This window comes from Maniola jurtina, chromosome 17 (assembly GCF_905333055.1).
Source record: "Maniola jurtina chromosome 17, ilManJurt1.1, whole genome shotgun sequence".
NCBI classification, from domain to species: Eukaryota; Metazoa; Arthropoda; class Insecta; order Lepidoptera; family Nymphalidae; genus Maniola; species Maniola jurtina.
In genome coordinates this window covers 7,859,264-7,874,210 of record NC_060045.1, presented here as the reverse complement: position 1 = coordinate 7,874,210, position 14,947 = coordinate 7,859,264, and the positions used below count along the sequence as shown (strand labels likewise).

General features: G+C 34.3%; 1 protein-coding gene across 5 annotated transcripts in view; it reads left to right on the top strand.

The window, feature by feature from the left end:
* The window catches only part of LOC123873603 (cGMP-dependent protein kinase, isozyme 2 forms cD4/T1/T3A/T3B), a 160,068-nt gene that overhangs the window by 121,804 nt on the left and 23,317 nt on the right, over window positions 1-14,947 (top strand). For 3 of the 5 annotated variants that reach the window (XM_045918491.1, XM_045918492.1, XM_045918493.1), the window contains exon 4: window positions 9,968-10,187. In XM_045918491.1, coding sequence (XP_045774447.1) covers window positions 9,968-10,187 — 220 coding nt within the window. Of the gene's footprint in view, window positions 1-4,501; window positions 6,306-9,967; window positions 10,188-14,947 lie in introns of all 5 variants that reach the window. The other 2 variants (XM_045918489.1, XM_045918490.1) reach the window with 1 other exon arrangement.

Genomic DNA, 14,947 nt, shown 5'->3' with positions numbered 1-14,947 from the left:
AAAAATATTTTTACCCATTACCGAATTTCTTTTCAATCAATGAAGATATTTGGCGTACCTACTTTAGCTTGGTAAGGTACTTTGTCCAAATGCTCAATTTTACCTTCATTATTCTTCACCGTATCGCACTTATTGAATATGTCTCTTTTTTCTTCTGCATTATACTGTTCAGTTTTTGTTCATCACTTGTTGGACTTAATAAGGCTAGTGAGTGATAAACTAGGCAAAGATTTCTCAAGTTCCTAGATTCTCACGTATCAGCTGGCCAGTCCAATGGATATGTGGACCATTGAACTGGTTTCAACTCTATCGATATAGAAATCGTTTTCTAGTAGTTCGATCATGCGTTTAATAATTACCTTCAATTTGCAAAGTATGTTCATATTATTGTGATGTATTGTGTGCCTAATTTTGCTAAAAATTAAGCTACGATTGGCTAAAGATTTCGCGTGAGGCGTTTCTGCTCGATTAAACACGATAACCTTTTTGGAGTTTGTAAGACTTAGGTTTATTTTAGGCTAAGATCAATGTGCCTTATACCGTGCCTTCACGCGTAACACAGAATGATAATATGGAAATGATAAAATTAACACTACATTCCTGAAACTTAACCATTTTTATAATTTTTTTCTATTTCAGAACTAAGTAGGTTTACCTATTATACTATGATAACAGCTTGTGCAAGATTCGTATTAGAACTACAAACTTAGTTAGTTTAGTTAGGTACTTACAAACTGACAAGATTGAACACTCTCCTCAAGGAATACGGACTCTTATTTAAAAGTACCGTTTCAGAAAAAAAAATACTTGTCCAAAAAAGAAAACTTTAGTAGTTAAATAACTGCTGTTTCAATAACTATCGCTGTTGGCAAACTGATAGCTGTTTTACATTTTTTGTCATTGTGTCATCGTGAAACTATTTTGATGTCTGCAGTCTGCATTGCTATAAGGCGCTCAACACACGATGATTTTTGTGAGACCGTGTATTTTAAAACTATAAGTTACAACTTCTTTACTAGTTAAATTAAATATCATTAAGTAGCTTTAACAGAATTAAAATAGAATACCGTTCACATAAAGTAAGTAAATTGCCTGTTTATGTACCTACTTTGTAGGCATAGTTTTAGTGTATAAAAGTTTATAATAGTTTAGAGTTTAGACTTTAGACCGAGATACAAGCATAGGTAAAGTTAATGCCAGTTTTAAAGAAGAGACGTTTTAGATTTTTTCTGCGGCTAGAACGTCAAAAGTATCATTAAAAAAATTAACGTACTCTTTTATTACTATTTGTAATTTGTAAATAATAGACTCATCTAGGTATCATAAATGACTATGCAAAGGTATAAATGATTCACAAATCAATCGCGCGGTAATATGGAAGCGTGTGCATGCGCCTTTACCAAAGTGCAGTAAATACGACTACCAGTGAAAGTGCAATAACAATGAATGTTAAAAAATCGGCTAAGTGCGAGTCAGACTTGCACATGAAGGGTTCCGTACCATCGTTGAAGAAATAACACATTTTTGTCACTTTGAAATTCTTATTATGTTGCTGTTATAGTGAGAATAGAAGTACATATTCTGTAAAAATTTCAACTCTCTACTTATTACGGTTCACTAGATACAGACGGACGGACGGACGGACAGCGAAGTCTTAGCAATACGGGTACGCAACCCTAGAAACTGGCTACTGTGTGGACGGAATAAAGTCTCGTCCATTATCTAATTATTGCGTAACGAGGTACAGTTTGTATTTGACGGACTCTTGGGGCCCAGTTGTTTCCTCATGGATGATGGCTTGTGCAATTCGTGCCCACGGTCCGTGAAGCATCCGTTCTTATGGACGGTTATTTCGTTTATAATATTATAAATGTATTCTCACAAGTGAAAAGCTGTACTTTATTATGTAGCGATAAAATCGAAACGTTCTCTAATTAGCTCATTACATTAGTGTGTTACCATCTTTGTTTATGATTTTCTCTCTTTTTTAGGAGAATACCTAACTCTCAAATATTGTAACCACCGACCCAAAGAGGGGTGTTATAAAGTTTGACGTGTGTATCTGTGTATCTGTCTGTGGCATCAAAGCTCCTAAACTAATGAACCGATTTTAATTTAGTTTTTTTTTGTTCGAAAGGTGGCTTGATCGAGAGTGTTCTTAGCTATAATCCAAGAAAATTGGTTCAGCCGTTTGAAATTGATCAGCTCATTTCTAGTTACTGTAACCTTCACTTGTCGGGGGTGTTATAAATTTTTAATTTACACTTGTTCTATAAGTACCTTTACTTACCTATACGTGCATTCGTTATTTTTAAATGAGGAACTTTATCTTGTATTATTCATTCCATGATTCTGAAGCTAACAGTTGTAACTCATTTTTATTTTAAGCAAATGATCATCCTTTTATTTTGAGCTGCGGCCAAATCAGTATTATGCACTTCGCCAGTAGGGAAATTTTAAATGATAGCATTCAATCATTATTTTGTTCCTTTTATTAAAATTTTCATAAGTATGTATAAAAAATATATTGCCGATGTAATAATGTAATAATGTAAAAAAAAAATGTAAAAAAAAATATTAGTTATAATAATAACAATTGACAATTCTATAAAATAAACTTAAATCTTAATTAAAACTTTAAAAAAATATATTAAATTAAAAACTTAAAAAAAAACTAATGGAATAATCGTACCTATTTAAATTATTTATAAGAGTCGCTGAAAACCAGTTATGTAGATAGACTGAACTTTAATAAAAGCTCTGGCATTTATAAATCTTATAATAAGAATAACATGTCTCTCTATTGTGTGGCTTTCGACGAAGTATAGCTATTTGCATAAACAAGGCACTAACTTGTTCAATTAATATTGGCTTAAAACTGGTAATGGAACTATTTTCAAGGCTAATGTATAGCGACAGTTGAACAGTCACTTATGATCCTACATGCAGGTCTATCAAGGGCATTATTTTATTACTTACTAGCCGATGCCCGCGGCTTCGCCCGCGTGGATTTAGGTTTTCGAAATCCCGTGGGAACTCTTTGATTTTCCGGGATAAAAAGTAGCCTATGTGCTAATCCAAGATACTATCTATCTCCATACCGAATTTCTGCCAAATCCGTCCAGTGGTTTTTGCGTGAAGGAGTAACAAACATACACACACACACACACACACATACAAACTTTCACCTTTATAATATTAGTGTGACTAGATTATGCCCGCGGCTCCGTCCGCGTCGATTTAGGTCCTTTCAAAATCCCGTGGGAACTCTTTGTACTTACTAGATGATGCCCGCGACTCCGTGCGCGTGGATGTAGGTCTTCCCGTGGGCACGCTGCTTTTCCGGGATAAAAAGTGTCCGAAGTCAATTTCCGGGGCGTATGCTACCTCTGTACCTACCAAACATATAAGTAAATCGGTTAAACGGATAGACCCTTAAGAGTCCCGTACGAACTCTTTGATTTTCTTTGATTATACTCGTCCCCAGGATGTTAGCTAACTCTGTACCAAATTTAATTAAAATAGGTTCAGCGGTTGAGCCGTGAATACGTAGCAGACAGACAAACAGACACACTTTCTCATTTATAATATTGAGTATGGATGAACGGTTTCGTTAACTCTTGCATACTTTGCTCATAAGTGCATTATTTAGGTATTTCTGCATGTATGCGTGCTATCAAGATATGAACTATACTTATAACTTGATATATTACTCATCACTTTACTTGATAAAGGTCAAGCTTAGTTTGCACTTGCCATACGCAACCGAACAAAATATGGAGACCTTCAGTTATGTGCCAGTGAAAGCCCTCTAGAATCCATGTAGAATTTAAATACTTAAGTAGATTAGAAAAGCAGTCAAAACTTTTCTACTTTTGTTGACTTCCCTTTTCTTCTATTGTAAGTATGTGTAGGTATATATGAATTAATTTTTATTGACTCCAGCCGATGTTGGTAGTTGGTAGGGAAAAAACAATGTGTAGGTATCTGGGTCCTTATTATTATGAATCATACAAAGTTTATGAATCATTGAGTCACTTAACCAGAATCGGAATCAGGCATTTTATTCATACACTCGCATAAATTATGTCAACCCGTGTTTTAGGTACCTCTATAAATAAAGTTGATTTCGTGAATAAAATTCTTCTTCTACTGACTAAACCTCTCTTTTTCTCTTTATTGTTTCATCTTTCTCAAACATATTTAAACCAATTCGCTACTGGACTTCTTTATTTCAAAATGGTCATTTTACTTTATAATAACCTACCTATAATATAATACCAAATGCAAAATCTGAACCTTTATGACAAAAGAAAAATCTGAGTGACTAGATAGGTATATTTATCAATTCACAATACAATGTGATATCTTGAAACTGCATTTAAATGCCTAGTTAGGTGTATTAATAAAGATATATATTTTGAAGGCGTTCGTATAAGTAAGATTGTTGTGGCATAAAGGGTTAAAGTTTTGTGTTTTAATCTTGTCTTCTTTTATGTAGATATGAAATATATTTAAAAAATCAATACGAAAATCGACAACTGAAATCGCGAATTTCCAACTGAACTGACTCAATTACAAAGATGGATCAAGAATCTTTTAGTGTTGTAAAAGTGTCAAGAAAGTGTTTGCAAAGTTTCATGAATGATAAAGTAATATTATATTTTGAAGCATTATGAAAATTAAACATTACCCGGGAAAAGCGGTCATGGAGGACCCGTGGCTATCTATCAACGATAGAACTATGGATCTGGTTTATGCCGCCAACTGGGTGGGGGCTAACAATCTTGGTTACAAGGATGATGATAATCAGTCGAATAAATCTTCATTTAATTCCATATCTAGAAGCAAATCCTGTCGAGATGTGGGACGCAGCGTCGAAAAAGAAGATGAAAAATACAATACATACTCACGGGCAAGTCGTGGTCACAACTACAAAAACAATGTTCCTAATGAAAACATATCTCAGTTAGCAAAATATCAACAAGATATTGAAGAAAAAGCTAGAGCTAACAATAATTTCTTAATGCAAAATAAGTTAAAACATAGTTATAGTTTTAAAGATATGCCAAATGGGTATAAACCATCAACTTTAAGAAGAGTAAAGAGACGAAATTTTACTGAATGGGACATCGAAGCCTTTGGTTCTAGTGATAGACAAGCTCCAGTCCCTCCACCAAGAAAAGACTCTCTGAAATATGCTCATCGCCAAAGAAAAGCCGACTCAAAGAAAAATTGCTATCCTCTGCCTGATCCTGGACCTGTACCCCCAGATCCTTCATCGGAATCATATTACGAATACTATTCGAGAGTTAGCCAACAAAACAACGATACCGACAGCGATAAGATAAAGTTAATTCAAAAAGATCCAAAGAAAGAAAGAAATCTTCAAAATGGAGATGCTAAAATGAACGGGTCCGTTCGTGGCTACGGCAATGGTACTATGTATCAAATAATAAATTCCATGGCAACTTTAGATTTAACCCCCATCAAGTCCAAATCCGGAAACAAAAACCTCGACATAGATAGCGAAGCGGAAGATTTAGGCATATACATGCACCCTATTAATGAATCGTTATCTACATGCGAACAACTTCCTGAGCACATAACGCAACCTGAAAATGAGCGGAACGGACGCGCGGACGATGTTAGGCCTAGTTTTCGCTCAAAATCTTTAAGAGTAAAAAGTGAAGGACGAGCGCCACTTCGAGCTTATCTCGATACTGTAGAAAATGATAGTAAAATGTATAATGGCGTTACTGTTACACAACCAAAAAGGAATCTCTCTCCGAGTGAACAGCTGACACTAATGCAATATGGAATGTTGCGTGGAAGTCAACCTCCACCTGTTCCTGTAACTAGTAATGGATTTCACTCCGTCGACTTAGGAAAAGAAAGTGACTATCGGACTAACGGTGTTTCTAGACAAATTAAGCCGGATAAATACGGGAAGCTATACAATACGGTGAGAGTGAAAAGTGAAGATAGGTATGATAGGTACAATGACATTTTATCGTTCAGTTCACCTAAAGATCGTATTCCTGAAGAGCGTGTGAGTAATAATAACGGTGTTTATTCGCGAAGTGCTAAAAGTTCATCTAGTGGGTCCGACTCAGATTTTTCTATACCTCGACCAAAACTTATAGTGCCTGTACACACATACGGAACACGTAAAAGGAGAACTGGAAATCTTTGTCAGCGAGATAGTACAGCCACTGAATCTTCACTTGACGCTGGGATTTTGCTCGACGTTACCCGCTTAGAAGACAACAAGCCATTTGACTTACAACGAAATGGAGATTCAGGTAAACCTTGTTATCTTCTCAACTGTATTTTTGTGTTTAGCTTGTTTTTATCACCTTATCTTTTTCATGTGATTATTATATTATATAGCAAATATATTGTATAAGATGCTGACACGTAGATAGACGATGATCTTACTACAGCCTGCAATAAAACGCGTTTTGATTCTATAAAAAGTTATGAGGATATTGCGCTGTTTGATAGAGTTTTAAAAATGTGTACGATTATAAGAATTAGATGCGATATGTCTTTGGAAGTACCAATTAACTCTGTAATTCATTTATTTATCTAAAATTCATTTCATTATAAACAAATAAAAATATTTCCTATTTCCCCATAAATCAATTTTCATAATTAACGGATCTGATCCAAGAAGATAAAGATATTCATTCTAGTATCTACGAACATTTTAAACATCCTTGAAACTTCACTCGGCTTTGACTAGTACTAGCCACTGGATTGTTAGTACACATACCTAAAATACATCAAAGCAAAATCGTTTTAATTTTTTTTTTAATGATCTTGTGAGAACAAATCTAGTAATAATATGCAATAGTTACTTATAATTATTCGGTTGGAATACCTACTTAAACGTTGCTTAACGAATCTACTTGCGTGTATAAATTAAAACAAGTCTAAATTGGCCTACTTTTATAGTTAATCATGCAAGCGTAGAAGAAGAATGAATATTGTTAATTGAATTAACCCTGTTTCCGACACTAGTTTGTCAGTCTAATTTCATAAAAGGAAAGCCGGTTTTTTGTTTTTCGAATCAGATCGAGTTAACGGCCGTAAATTGGATTACCACATGCTGATAATTCAAGTACAAATACTTGCTGATAAGCATAACATCTGTGATTAATATAATTAAACCATTAAATTGTGAGAATATTTTTTATACGAAGCTAAGCTAGTAAATATGCTAATAGTATAAAAACGCGTTTTGATCTTTCAACCTGCAATTTGAATGCGCTTCGCCTTGAAAAACTTTTAATAATATGTGAATTCAGTTATTTACCTTCGTTTTTGTCAATGATCCATTTGAAGTTATGAGATCTGTATTTTGATCAGAACTTTTCAATTAAGTTGTTTCCTAAACTCACGGTGATTAAAATTCAATTTTACATTATATCAATCAGTCTATGCATTTACATTACATATTTGGTTAAATTAATTATAATGTTATCAGAAGTGTTATACATATTCACCTTGAAGGTGTGACTTTATTTTATACTAGCTGATGCCCGCAGCTTCGCCCGCGTGGATTGGCCAGATCCCCTGCAGCATCAGGATTGAGGAGTTGGAATCCAATTTTTTTATGAAACAATGTCACAAAGTTCCTCTATCGATTAAAAAAAAAATTACGCAAATCGGTTCAGAAATCTCGGAGATTTCGGTGTACATAGGTAGAAAAACACAACTCCCTTTTCGAAAGTCGGTTAAAAAAGTAGCCTATTTTACGCCCTGGTCAATCCTCTACTTGTCTGTGAAAATCCCGTCAAAATCGGTTCAGCCGTTCCAAAGATTAGCCTTTTCAAACAGACAGACAGACAGACAGGCAGACAGACAGACAGACAGACAGACAGACAGACAAAAATTTTAAAAACGTATGATTCAGTGTTGGTATCGTTCAAATAACCATATGAGCTTAATATGAGGTAGTTATTTCGAAATTACAGACAGACACTCCAATTTTATTTATTAGTATAGATATTTAAAGTAAGTAAACTTTATAACTGAGGGAACAATGTACGAGTAAGTGTTGTTACTATCCGTCTTCTAATTAATGAACTTACGATAAAATAAATATATATTTTTCACGTAAACAACTCTCGCTATTAAAGATGGCACAATGTTAATACAACATAATGAATTCAGGGTATTAATGAAGTGATTTAACAAGAATGAAGAAAACAATGAACGATATCACACGCCTCTTTGTTTGTTCGCACGGTTGTCACCTTGACTCAATTGTTCTGTCTTTCATACATTATTAAGTTAAATAAAGTACAAGTATGTAACTACTATGTAATGCATGCCTTCAATCTGAAGAAATAAGTCAAAATAGTAAGATACTTTTATTCAAGTAGAGCACTCAGAATCAGTATGCAAAAGGATCTGAAGTTGAGCGTTAAAGAACGATCTTTGACTTTGCTCAGATTTTATATAATGTTAAAACGAGACAGTGTTATATTGCTGGCATAAATCTGTCTCTTTTTAACTGAAACTTATGTCTTGAGAAAAGTCAAAGTATGCCCTTCAGCCTTAGAGAGATCTATAAAGTGCATAAGCTCAGATCTGTAAAGCGAACATTGACATTACTCATGCTTAAGTGAGAGTTAAAATGAGACAGGTTTATGTAGAGATATAAGTCTATCTCGTTTTAACTTAGTCTTAGGTCTGAGAAAAGTCAAAGTGCAGTCTATCGATCTCATCCTGAGAGTTTAACGCATCAATATCCTAAGAAAACTTTACCATTGTATTATTATTATTTATTAATGGGAAGGAGTTACGCAACTCAGAAAAGAAGAGTACGATAAAAATAGAGAGCAATCAGAATTATTGTTAAGAGGAAAATTACCTAAACATTAGCTAAACTTAAGATGCTAAGACTGACATACTTACCCTTTACTAACTTCCAGTATTATTAAAGCGAATGAAGAATGAGCTTTTACAGTTTCCTAATCATCGATCATAGTTTATTTTGCTTGTCTAGTAGTTGCAGTGCTTGTAAGATTTGCTAAGTATGAAACTTTTTGCAATATCCTGTCAAGTTTTCCAACGAGACTGGTTATGAGTCATCGTGAGAAACGATTAGTTTCTGTATTAGCATTAGCCTTGAACACTTATGGTTGTGTGTCAATAAACAGTTCCGTTATTAAAATTTTGATCGCTGCGAAATGATATTATTAATTTTAATTATGCAGGTTATTTTAATTAAATATAAATTAATGTATTTATGGACTGATCTATTTAATGATTACATAGTTGAGTTATAAATCAAAATTTACAACTTATACTAGGTATATGTGGGTTAAGTTTGTTAATTTTAGAGCAGATAGACAGTGATTTGAATAAGTAAATATAACATATCTGATAATTTTCAACAATTATGTAGATACGTATAGAATGTAGCGGCTACACTCACGTATTTAGTCGATGTAAACCCAACTAGTTTCTATACCTACTTCAAATGGAAACGTGAAAAAGTATCGAAAATCGTAAAACTATCGTGATAGTTTAAACATTAAAATTATGTAGGTACGTAGTTATCAAAACTTTAAGTGCTGAGACAAGATAACGTTCAACTTGCACTTGATTAAAAAAATCACGACTGCCATGCTAAAAATTCAAATTTTAAAAATGGGGCCATACAGCCGCCATATTGTTTTTTTTTTTTTTTTCAAAAAAGTTATAGTTATCACTCGGAATGATATAGTAATTCTAACGATATCCCATACATCCAAATCTGTTCAAGCGTTTGGAAGTTATGGTGGACTAAAAAACTCACATACATACCTACATGAGCCCTAAAAATAATACGTATTTTCAGGGCTTTATGACACGACTGTACAAAAAGGAGTTTAACTCCTTTTTCTATATCTTTCTTCTCTTGTGATCATTTTTGATTCAGTATTTCAATTAGATTTTATATTGTCCTCAGAGGGTCGAGTGGAAGTATCTCGCGAGAACAAGTACCTTAGCACAATGGCACCCGGAAAGGTCTTCGGCGAGCTGGCAATCCTATACAATTGCAAGAGAACCGCCACTATCAAGGCTGCGACCGATTGCCGTCTATGGGCCATTGAACGACAATGCTTCCAAACCATCATGATGAGGACTGGGCTCATCCGACAGGCCGAATACACTGACTTCCTCAAGAGGTAAGTCCTTTGTTTTTATTTCAGTCCATACAATACAAGCCGTGATAGCCTAGTGGTTAAAAAGTCCGCATACTATTCGGGAGGTCGGGGTATCGATCTCGAAGGCGTCTAATTTTTCGGAGCTGTGTGCGTTTTAAGCAATTAAATATTAGGTGAAGGAGAACAGTCTTAGGAAATCTGCATATCTGAGAGCTCTCCATAATGTGTATAAAGTCTTGACCCGCTGGCCAAGTGCGGAATGGCAGACTGATTTGGCCATATCCACTCCGCTGAGAGGATATGGCCAAATCCTTCTCATACTGAGAGAAGACCCGTGGTCTGTAGAAAGTTGGCGATGGGTTTATTCATGATGATACAAATTACAATTTCATCCTTACAACTCCGTCTTAAGAAACTGATATTTTACTCATATGTATTTCCTTTTTCCGTTCTGACAGCAATTTAATATTTAGTTTACTGTGATATCTACTTACCTACTTAGTTTTGAGGAAGCATAAGTATAATATAGTATTTAAAGACACACTTAAGTTCACGACAAATACCGGTTTCAAGATCTACAACAATGTAGTTACTGTTTCTGATTTCCCTATCTGCCAATTTTACAAGTCTAGCATGCTAAGTAGATGTATCGAGGCAAAGTTAATAAATAAAGCCTTTGTTAGATATAACCCTATCTGATTCACCCACATTTATTAAGCTGCATGCATTTAAATCATTGACCTTTGCGTAACCCACGCAAAGTGTTAAATTGAAACTAGCTTTTACTTCATTCGTTAACCCAAAATCTTCTACAGAAAACACTGTGTTTTTCTCTTTTGCAAATGACTAGGATATTAACGTTCACTTTTTAATTTACAATGTCAATCTCACAAGTCATGGCTCAAAAAAGTATGAACTTGCAGATAAAACATATACATATTTTATCTTGTCTAGCTCTCGACTGATATCTGACTTTTAATCCGGTCACAAAAACTGACTCTTTTTCAAACATCTATTTTGGAGTTCATTTATGAGACATGTTGTTTACCGGCTCGGTCAATAACATGGACAGTGAATTTAGAACACTGTACCTATTTTAAGTTTGGTCTGTTTGGTTCATAAAATTGTTTATAGTTTATTTTTATGTGATTCCTATTTGCTTTTCCGCGGTTGTTAACACTTGTAATAACGAACGGTCTTCTCTTTATGTTTTTGGTTCTACTACTAGTTTTTATACTTTTTTTTGAATTGACTGTGGCTGTGTACTAATCATAAATTAGATTAATGGGGCTGTTCTTTTATTAAAGTGTTTATAGCTTACCACTGCCTTGAAGTATCTTCTGCAGTTATTCTTATTCTCGTTATAATTACAACGTTAGTTTGCTTTTTAAAATTGCTTTGAACTAATTTTAATGGTTAAAAATTAAGCTTTTAGAATCAACTTAATAAACGACAAATAACTTGATCACCAGAGTCCTAGTGAATTTATTTAGTCTTAAAGTAAATACTATGAGAAGATATCTACATAAGGAGCATACAGTTAAAAGCGGGTATTGACCCGAGGCACTTATGCAAATTCAATGGGCGTGCAACGGCCTATTCTTCTTTCATCGGTAGGGACTTGAAATTGTCGTCTACACCACTTATTAAGAGGAAATGTAATGTCAGGAATATGAAGTCATGCAATGTAAGACTCGTTCGGATATCTATACTGACTGGCCGATCTAATCTATCAACGCACAGTAAACCGGTGGGATTAGAACTTAAAATTTTGTCAGTAGGTTTATTTTATGAGGAAGGTGTGCACTAAGAAAGGATTTCTGAAAATACCTGTAAGGGAGTTAAATAGGGATCAAACTTTGTTTGAAAGTCCATTATTTTTCAAGTTCTATCCAAGAAAATTAGGCATATTTAGGCTTTCGGTCAAAAGATAAAAAAATTGTTTCAGGATTTTTGGAAATTCACTCTCTCACAGATTTTCAAAAACTCCACGCGAGTAGACTGGGGTGGGCTAGCTACTTATACTCGTATGTCAGTTTTCTTTTTCTTCTTTCTCAAACAAATTTCGAAATAGTTACTTGAATTTGTCCACTTTAATTTGGAATTTGCTATCGTAGAAAAGTTTCGTATTCCGTCTTCACAGAATTATGATGTTATTTTGCTTCGAGAGTAGATAGTGCTAAGAGAAAAAATTATTAAGTGTTTATGCTCTAATTACTTAGTGCTCTGCTTAAGTGTGGTCGCATCTACATGCAATTCTAGAAAGTACCTAAGATATTTTTATCGTATCATATATTACGGAACGTACGTTTCTCTGAATCCTTAAGACAAGTAGTCTGTTGCGGGAATACATTAAAAGTACGGCCGAGGTTAGTATTTTGTACGTGACTTTAATATTAAATTATTGTGACAATAAAACAGTTTCAAAAATGATAATTTTATCGTCTATTTCTTAGTAGGTCGACTTTCGAAATTATTTTCGAAACTACAGCATATCATGTTATTCTAGCTCTAAAAAGGTTCTCTAGGTTGTACCTAGTATCAATTTTCTTACTTTTAGGTAACCAGTTAGTGGCCCAGTTTCGCTAACTGGGTCAGTTACTAATATTATATCAACTTTACAAAAATACTCATTTTATTAGGTTTCCGTAGTCCGTACCCAAAGGGTAAAAATAGAGCCCTGTTCATATCACTTTGCTGTCTAGTCTGTCGGTCTGTCTGTCTGTCCGCGTGTCTCAAGGTCTCAAGCTCGTAGACGATATAAGTTACAAACCTGAAATTTTGGTACCTAATTGGTATAAAATGTTGACCCAAAACCAAATAATGAATTAGAAATTCAATAAATTTTTTGTCTTTTGTTTTAATAAAATAATTTAAAAAAAATTACCCATGCATCAGCATGTGGGGTATCATTGTTTAAAGCTATACATCGATGTTTAAAGCTCATTGAGTAGAATACGAATGTATTTTTTTATCTATTGTATGTTTGTTTGGGAGTCTATCTGTCTATCTGTCTTGCACGTTTCAGAATGAAACTCTTGAACGGATTTAAATGAAACTTGGCATTATAGCTAATATTCTGAGTTATCCAGGAAATCATGGATTATGTAATAGCAGTCGGAGATAATTGCTACTACTTAGCTATTAATGAGTGAAAGAATTTTCCGAATCGGATCATATAACCAATAAATTATTCAGCTTAATATATTTGTATACAAAAAAAAAACAAAATATTTAATAGGTACCTACTTAGCTGAAGTTGATGTTTTATCATTGGTCCCGCATACATTTGTAATATTTTCCCTAACAAGTAACAACAGTGACTTCCTCTTCCACTTGTAATTTATGACACGAAGGTCTTTCTAGATTCTAGAAAGAATAAGACATTTTACTATCGCACTAGCTGACACCCGCGACTTCGTTCGCGTGGTTATAGGTTTTTAAAAATCCCGTGGGAACTCTTTGTTTTTCCGGGATATAAGTAGCCTATGTGTTAATCCTATTATAATCTACCTCTCAGCCAAAGTCCAGTTGTTTTTGCGTTAACCAGTAACAAACATATACATACACACAAACTTTCGCCTTTATAATATTAGTGTGATTCGTTACACATATCGAATAATTCGTATTCCGTTGTATTCCAAGATTTTTCGTAAATTACATTGTAAGACAAAGACTTGAGAAACGCTACATTGCCCAATAGGGTTCGTGCGATACTTTACGAAATACATGTCACGCGCAACTCATGACATTTGAATTTTCGATCCTTTCACTGCCCACTGTGTACTGTTTCATTCGTTTCATTCTAGGAAGATTGTGGACTGGACACAAACGCGTCATGGCCACTATGGCGGAAACGTTGTGTCACAATCACATGGATATTAATTTTTTAGGGTTCCGTACCTCAAAAGGAGAAATGGAACCCTTATAAAATCACTTTGTTGTCTGTCTGTCTGTCTGTCCGTCTGTCTGTCCATCGTGTCTGTCAAGAAACCTATAGGGTACTTCCCGTTCACCTAGAATCATGAAATTTGGCAGGTAGGTAGGTCTTATAGCACAAGTACAGGAATAAATCTGAAAACCGCGAATTTGTGGTTACATCATTAAAAAAAAATTAAAATGTGTTTCAATTTTCAAAGTAAAATAACTATACCAAGTGGGTATAGTTATTTTACTTAAGTATCATATGAAAGGGCTTTACTTGTACATTCTAAAACAGATTTTTATTTATTTTTATGTATAGTAGTTTTTGATTTATCGTGCAAAATGTTGGAAAAAAATACCCGAGTACGGAACCCTCGGTGCGCGAGTGACTCGCACTTGGCAGGTTTTTTTTATTTATTACAAAAACTCGTGGGAATAGAGCTCGACAAATGTGTCTTGCGCTTACAATAAGGTATATAAATATTAAAGGAAAAGGCGACTGACTGACTGATCTATCAACTCACAACTCAAACTACTGGACACAACATATATTTATACGGGGTTCATCAACAGATAGAGTGGTTCAAGAGGAAGGTTTATACGTACTTATAGTTTTGTTAGTTGTTTTGTGATAATGTGATAATTTGTTGAAATAAATGACTATTGTTCAAGATAGATAGAAAACTTTAATGCACACAAAACATGAAATAATCAGGAATCAAGGGTTCAAGATGTCGGAAGGAATCAAGCCGACTGGGAGCTTTCATCAAAGATGCTGTTCTTTTAAAATACAAAAAAATTACTCCACACTGATACTACAATATTAGTACTTAATCTACATTACACCCTTGCGAAAC